Consider the following 7789-nt stretch of genomic DNA (forward strand, 5'->3'; position numbering starts at 1 on the left):
CATGTTCTGGTCTTCAGCAATTTTCCATAGCTCAGCAGTGGGAATAGTGTTGGGAGAATGAAAACAGTAATTCTGGTTTGGGAACTGACCGGTAGTTTAGGCAGGCAAAGGGACAGACCTGACTAGTGTAGACTGGTTATGAGTCAGATGAAGCCAAAGGGATTCCAAGTCTGGGGTCTAGAAAGGCGAGGTTGTGGGAAGAGGTTAAGAGCTAAATGTTAGTTTTGATTCTTTGAAAATCGCGTATAGTGATGCAAACCACACAATATGCTCCTATGGTTCTAAAGGAAATGTAAGAATGAAGTCAACCTGGGTGGGAATTCAGGAAATTTCGGAATCATGAGTTTAGACTGATTGGTAATCGACACGAAGGTAAAGAAGCCTCCAGGTGTCGATTCTACTTGCGTTCGGCTGACCTCGCAGTTTGCAGAAGTCATTACTTTTTCCTATGTTTAAACAAGAAGACTCCAGAGCTCTTTCTGCGCTTCATGTTGAAGTTTTTCTTTAGACAGCAGCAGATTAATTGGTGACAAGGTCCATTCCCATCCCACTGCGCGCCTCCAGAGAGGAGTCCGGAACCTTTCTGCCGTGGTTTCGGCCCGGACGTGCTGTGGCGGAGACCGGAAGCCCCTTGTCGGTTCCGGGTTTTCTGGGCTACTACGATGGCGATGAGTTTCGAGTGGCCGTGGCAGTACCGCTTCCCGCCCTTCTTTACGTGAGGCTCAGACCCTGAGAAGCCCAGTGTAGCTCCCTCCCGTCCCCGGGGCCCAGGGCTTAGCCCTGATGATTCACTTGGGGTTCCGGGGGAGAAAGGAGCCACCGGCCGCCTTCCGTCCAGCCTGCCCATCACTTCTCCCCTAATGTGCTGCTGGGCTGGTGCTGCTTCCTCTTACACTCTCTAATTCTGCGTCCCACTCCCTTCACCCGGCAGGTTACAGCCGAACGTGGACACCCGGCAGAAGCAGCTGGCCGCCTGGTGCTCTCTGGTTCTGTCCTTCTGCCGCCTGCACAAACAGTCCAGCATGACGGTGATGGAAGCCCAGGAGAGCCCGCTCTTCAACAACGTCAAGCTACAGCGTATCCTCCCTCAGGCTCTTCCATAGCCACACACACGCACTCCCACACTTTTCTACATGCCCAGACTACATCTCCCCGCCTCCCTTTACCCACAGTAGGCAGGTTTCTATTCCAACTGGACTTGAGAAACAGCTAAAATACATGGCAGACAATCATATGCACTCTTGCAGGCAGTGCAAGCTCCCATTACCCTAGCTAATGAGTGCTGGGGTCTATAAGTCCCAAGCTTTACAAACTGGACCCTTTAAAACTATTTGAATCTCTTCTCTGTGAGGCTCAAATCCCCAACTATCTATAATAATTTTCTGTACTTACCCCACCTCTCCCAGGAAGTGAGGGTCATTTATTTTTGCTGTCTGCTTCATAGGTAAAACTTGTGGAGAAGAGGGTAGAGGATGAAGGAAAGGGTAACACCCTTTTATTTTGTAAAACTCTTACCTTTTAGCGGGGTGGTGGTGGCACATCCCTTTAATCCTAGCACTTGGGAGGCAGAGGCAGGCGGATTTCTGAGTTCGAGGCCAGCCTGGTCTACAGAGTGAGTTCCAGGACAGCCAGGGCTACACAGAGAAACCCTGTCTCGAAAAACAAAACAAAACAAAACAAAAGCAAACTCTTGCCTTTTTTTGAGACCTGATCTCTATAGCTCAGCCTATCCTTGGACTGGTGATTCTCTTGTGTCCTTCCCATAAGAGCTGATATTACAGGCCTGTGCCACCACATTTTGCTAGAACTGGAAGTTCTTTTTACCTTCCTTTCCAAATATTGAGGAAATGCAAACTTATATCTTCTTCAAAAATTGCATGTATGTATAAGCAGGGAAAGGAGGGGGCTAGTTGACTCTTCATCATGGGCCTAATTCCAAAATTTTTTTATTTAACCCAATTCACAATACACATGTAGGTCATCCCCTTAACCTGTAACCAGGGAAACTTCCTGTGGAGTCAATTCAGATTGTATTAGAAGAATTGAGAAAGAAAGGTGGGTTCAGTTCCTCAGATATCTGGTTTGTTTTTTTAACAGTGTTTTTTGCCAGGCGGTGGTGGCCCACGCCTTTAATCCCAGCACTTGGGAGGCAGAGGCAGGCGGATTTCTGAGTTTGAGGCCAGCCTGGTCTACAGAGTGAGTTCCAGGACAGCCAGGGCTAAACAGAGAAACCCTGTCTCGAAAAAACAAAAAACAGAACAAACAAACAAACAAACCCAGTGTTTTTAAGTGTGCAGTGATACTTGTCTTCATACATGTCTGTATAAGGGTGTCAGATCCCCTGCAACTAGAGTTACAGACAGTTGTGAGCTGCCATGTGGGTGCTGGGAATTGAAGCCAAGCCGTGTCCTCTGGAAGAACAGTCAGTGTTCTTAACCATTGAGCCATCTATCCAGTCCCTCACCCCCCCCCCCCTTTTTCTTCTTACTTGGGTTTTTTTCTGAGGGCACAGCAGGCAACTCTTTTCCTTTTAGTGACTTTTTTTGTCTCCCCCAGCTTGAGGCCCCAAGTATTCTGAGACGGCCAGTTCTCTCCCCTCCCCTGTTAGTATACAATATTAAAATCCCTCTCTGACCTAAGAAGAGACAGACTAAGGAGAGCAGGGTACCTTGTAAATAAGAATAGTAAAATAGATATTGTATCTCTTGTTTTGATAGCAGAGTCTCACCCATTCTGTCCGATGTTGGTATTTGCCTCTGTGCCTATTTTAGAGCACGATGCTTTCATGAGTATCTGTTTTACAGGGAACCTCGAGTGGTTGGATAAGAATAAGTCTAGCTTCCTGATCATGTGGCGGAGGCCAGAAGAATGGGGGAAACTCATTTATCAATGGGTGAGGCTGCCCTGCTAAGCACTAAGCAATGACCCATGGGAAAGAAGAATGGTTGCCTGTGCCCGACAGATAGCTGGCAAAGTGGGGAGTGGGCAAGAGGCAGCATGGGCCTTGCTGGCACCCATCCTTCGGTGACGCAATGTCTCTCCTGCACAGAATCTGTCTTTGACTGTAGGAGGCCAGAGGCTACGTGAGGCCTTGTTTGGAGAATGCAGTCCTGGGAACCAGGAGTGCTATTGTTGGCTGGAGCCTCTGGCCACAGGAGATAAATGGGGAAAGGAAGGGAGAAAAAAAAAAAAAAAAAAACCTGGGTTCCCTCTCCCACTGTGCGTTCATGGCAGAGTCCACATGAATGAGACCTTCTGAACCAGTGTGGGTGTGACGACAGAATACTCTGTCCCTCAAATTCCTACTTACCACCAGCTCCAAACATTCCCAAGAGAGGAGGAGGGGAGGAAGCATCAATGGCCTAAATATAACAAATACACACCACCCATTCCTGAACAGAAAATAACCAGAATGAGAGGTCACTTTTGAGACACGTGAAAGGCTGTGGCTTAGTGGTTCTGAATGTGTGTACACACATACAAATATAGCACCTGTAGGGTTTACGGGCTTAGGACACTGTAGAGGTGACAATCCTGATTTGGGTATAGGTACCATTCCTGGAGAAAAAAAAAAGGTAGAGCTGAAGTTCACCCTGTCCCTGGAGACTCTTGGTCCTTGCTCAGCCCTTATTTTTTGTGCCCTCAGGTTTCCAGAAGTGGCCAGAATAACTCTGTGTTTACCCTGTATGAACTGACCAGTGGGGAAGACACAGAGGATGAAGGTAATACCTTTTCCTTCTTCCAGTACTCTAATCACAATCCTCTTTTCGCCAGTGTTTTGTTTTTTATTATTTTTTTTTCTTCTTCTTCTTTTTTTTTTTTAAAGATTTATTTATTTATTTATTTTATGAATATACTGTAGCTGTCTTCAGACACACCAGAAGAGGGCATCCAATCTCATTACGGATGGTTGTGAGCCACCATGTGGTTGCTGGGATTTGAACTCAGGACCTCTGGAAGAGCAGTCAGTGCTCTTAACCGCTGAGCCATCTCTCCAGCCCTTTTTTTTTTTTATTTTTTTTTTTTTTTTTTTTTTTTAGTTGTTGTTTTTTAGAGACAGGGTTTCTCTGTGTAGCCCTGGCTGTCCTGGAACTCACTCTGTAGACCAGGCTAGCCTCGAACTCTTGAACTCAGAGATCCGCCTGCCTCTGCCTCCCAAGTGCTGGGATTAAAGGCGTGCGCCACCACTGCCCGGCTTCTTCTTTTATTTTTTGGTTTTTCGAGACAGGTTTTCTCTGTGTAGTCCTGGCTGTCCCAGAACTCACTCTGTAGACCAGGCTAGCCTCGAACTCTCGAACTCAGAAATCCGCCTGCCTCTGCCTCCCAAGTGCTGGGATTAAAGGCGTACACCACCACCACCCAGCTATGTGTTTTGTTTTTTAAAGGCAGAATTTCTCTGTGTAGCCCTGGCTGTCTGAGACTTGCTATGTAGATCAGGCAGGCCTTGAACTAGGAACTACTTTGAACTACTTTGCTCTCTGTTGCTGCGATAAACACAAAGACCAAAAATAACTTGGGGAGGAAAGGGTTTATTTATTTGGCCTTACATATCTTGATCACAGGCGATCACTGAGGAAGGTCAGAGCAGAAAGTCAAGCGTGAAGAACCGTGGTGGAACAGTGTTTTCACACATAAAAGAGATCTGCCTGCCTCTGCCACCACCTCCTGACCAGTATTGGTTTAATGCATCATCAGACTAACCATTTCTCTGTCTCTGAATTCCATAATGCAAAAGTTCTAAGTTGGTTTTTTTTTAATGTTATGTATGTGGTTACCTAAATGTTTGTATATGCACCACATATGTGCCTGGTGCCCATAGGGGCCAGAAGGGGGTCATTGGATGGATCCCTTAGAACTGTCATGAGCTGTCATGTATGTGCTAAGAACCAAACCCCTTACCTCCGTAAGAGCAGAGAGTATTTTTAACCACTGAGCTATTTCTCCAGCCCAATGCAAAACTTTTAAACTCTCATCTAAACATTTCATACCATTTGAATTCACAAAGAGAACAACTCTTTGTTGGTGTGGAAGTTTGTATATTTTATAGGATTTTTCAAGGGAATGTTGAGAATTATTACTGTAGAAGCCAGTTGAGGAACCAGCGTGGGGATTAAGCTTGGAATCTCATTCCCTGCTGACTCAAGCTCTCTTTCACTGTTCCTTCTCATAGAGAGCTCAAGATTTGTGGGTGTCAGCTGAAGGTATTGGGCCAACATCCCCAGCCCAACCCCCACCCGTTTAAAAACTTTGGGTTTGTGCCAGGCAAGGATTTGTATGGTCTTTGATTTTTTTTTTTCACAGAGTAAACACCTTCTTAGCTCCTTTTTTCTGTGACTCTTTATTCTGATCCCCAGGATCACCAAAGGCTTCAGTCTTTGCCAGGGTAAGGGGGGTGGGGCTTCCTGCCGGGCTGTGACTGCTCCAGCACTTTACATCTCTTGGCTGTCTCCCCTCCCCTGCAGGCCTCTGCTTGCTGTTCCCACCAGCAAGCACCCCATGAGTTCAGCACTACAGCCTGGCCCAGCCCACCACTCAGCCTGTGCAAAGCTGGAGGCTTCCCCAGAATGCTCACTCTGACTTGAGCTGGGCTCCCTCGGGGTGAGGTGAGCAAGCCTGTCAAGGCTTGTCTTGCTGCCTCTCACACCTCTCAAGAGTATCATCCCATATCTCTGGTCTAGATACTCCACTGGCCTTTGGTGCCTTTACAGTTAGAAAAGGGCAGGTGTTAGCTCTGAACTTCAGCAGTCTCCTGGCTAGGGGGTGCTGACTACACTTCTGTGTATTAAGGCAGATTCTCCTGGTTTGTGCAACTTTGGATAGGGTCCCTGTCTAGTGCATGGGCACTGGCTTAGGTCTGATTATCAGGGTTACTTTGTGGTCCTAAAGGCGAAAGTTGTTCCTGGCACATCAGATATTTGATGGGAGCAAAGGGAAAGAGAGCTCAGGGGGCAGATCCTTCAGAATTGAGGCGGCTTATTGTGAAAGAACCCTGATTCACTTCATGCTGACCCAGGCTGCCCTCTACTCCGTACACCCCAGGAATGCCCAGGAATTGTGAGGTACAGCTGCAGCAGTGCAGATAGTATACAAATAGAATATCTTGGCTTTGGTAGGTCTCAGCTTCTAGCTCAACCACGGTGAGAGCGGAGTATCCCTGACTGACCATCTCTTCCTGTCTAGAGTTCCATGGGCTGGATGAGGCGACCCTGCTGCGCGCTCTGCAGGCCCTGCAGCATGAGCACAAGGCTGAGATTATCACTGTCAGCGATGGCCGAGGAGTCAAGTTCTTCTAGCAGAGACCGTCTCCTTTACTTCTTACCTCCCACCCTTCCAGGGCTTTCAACAGGAGACAGACCTAGTGTCCCCACAGGCTGGATCTGTCACTCCACCAGACTCAAAGGGCTCAAGTCCTTAAAGCTCAGACTTAGGGATGTTTCCCACGGAACCCATTATTTCTGTCCCTGGGATAGGGTAAGCCCACAGTGCCACAGAGAAAAGATGTGTTTCTTGCCCTACCTCCTTTCCCTTCCTATACTGTCCCTAAGCCAGGGCCTATAAACCTGACACTTTACATATGTTCTCACACATAAGTACACACCCACCTACATGCGCCTGCACAAGCTTCTTTCTCCTCCTCCCACTCCTTTAGCTGCTGTTGCCTCCCTCTCAGGCTGGTGCTGGATCCTTCCTAGGGATGGGGGGAGCCCTGGCTGCAGGCAGCCTTCCAGGCTATACGAAGATAGGAAGCCCCAAAAGGGGCCTGGCAGTGAGAGGCGGGCCCACTCTGATTTATGATATTAAAATCTCTCCTCCCACTGTCCGCCTGTTACTACTGCTGGACTGGAACTAGGGAAGGCGGTGCAGAGTTCCACCTGAATGAGTCCCAGCCAAGGGAAGAGAAGAATCCTTTGGCCTTTGTACAGGAGAAGGACCTCTGGGCCTGGGGGGCTCCAGTGAGCCTGTGGTTTGCCATGTGCTGGGTGGGTTGTGTGGAGGAGTGCGGGTGGAACACAGTTTGGGGACAGACTGCTTGCTCTCTAAACTGGAGTCACTTAATTGCTCCCCCATGGAAGTCCTGAACTATTCTGAAGCCCCTCCCTCCACCCATGATGGTCTGGGTGGGGTAGTTGTGGCCAAGGGGAGCTGGGGGGGTAAACCGGATGTGGACTTTGGTTTATTGAAGACTTTGGCAAACACAAGGGGAGGAAAGAGAGCCCACAGTAAAAACAGCCTTTCTGGCCAGGGCCAGGCTCAGGCCAAAGTGGGGTGGAGCTGATGGGTGACCATCTCTTGGTTGGGGCCCGGTGGTGGGGAGGGGCTTGACTGGAGTATACACAACCCATCCTTGTGCTGACCAGGGGGCTAGCTGAGTCAGGAAAACCTTACCTTTCTAACTCTGGTGTTAGGCCTGGGGCTACTCCTGATTAGGACCGGGTAGTGCTGCCTTATCAAGGGTGCGCAGGCTGCTGGTGCCCCTCCCCCTCACTGAGGCATAGGAGCCGTGGTCACTTTTCATCTCCTGTTCCAGTGTTCTCCAACTCCCCCACCCCAAACATGTTTGCCCTCTCCTTGTGCAGGAGCATACCCACTGCCGCCTCCCACTCAGTCAGCTCTTGCCGGGGAAGAAGGTTTAAAGGCGGGGACTCTGGAAAGCAGGGCACGCAGCGGTGGCTAAGCGGCGGTCGAGATGAGGGGCAGTACCCCAGCTCCACACAGCAACTAGCTAGGTTCACAAGGGGTGGCCCTGGGGGGTGAGGACCGGTCTCGGCCTTGGGCGGGTCGTGGGGCG

At 49.1% G+C, this 7789-nt stretch overlaps 1 protein-coding gene across 2 annotated transcripts; it reads left to right on the top strand.

The window, feature by feature from the left end:
• Nucleotides 1–620: 620 nt before the first annotated feature.
• Nucleotides 621–6817, top strand: Vps25 (vacuolar protein sorting 25 homolog). 2 transcript variants are annotated; one of them, XM_028780515.1, is made up of 6 exons: nt 621–715; nt 932–1077; nt 2002–2055; nt 2805–2893; nt 3647–3722; nt 6181–6817. In XM_028780515.1, exons 1-6 carry the CDS (start codon nt 663–665, stop codon nt 6291–6293), a joined length of 531 nt encoding a protein of 176 aa, XP_028636348.1. In that variant the 5' UTR covers nt 621–662; the 3' UTR covers nt 6294–6817. The 2 variants fall into 2 exon arrangements, with proteins under 2 accessions (XP_028636348.1, XP_028636349.1); XM_028780516.1 differs by lacking the exon at nt 6181–6817 and adding an exon at nt 4563–5325 and having other exon boundaries at nt 623–715.
• The last annotated feature ends 972 nt before the right edge of the window (nt 6818–7789 follow it).

Source organism: Grammomys surdaster, unplaced genomic scaffold (assembly GCF_004785775.1).
Source record: "Grammomys surdaster isolate TR1022 unplaced genomic scaffold, NIH_TR_1.0 371, whole genome shotgun sequence".
NCBI classification, from domain to species: Eukaryota; Metazoa; Chordata; class Mammalia; order Rodentia; family Muridae; genus Grammomys; species Grammomys surdaster.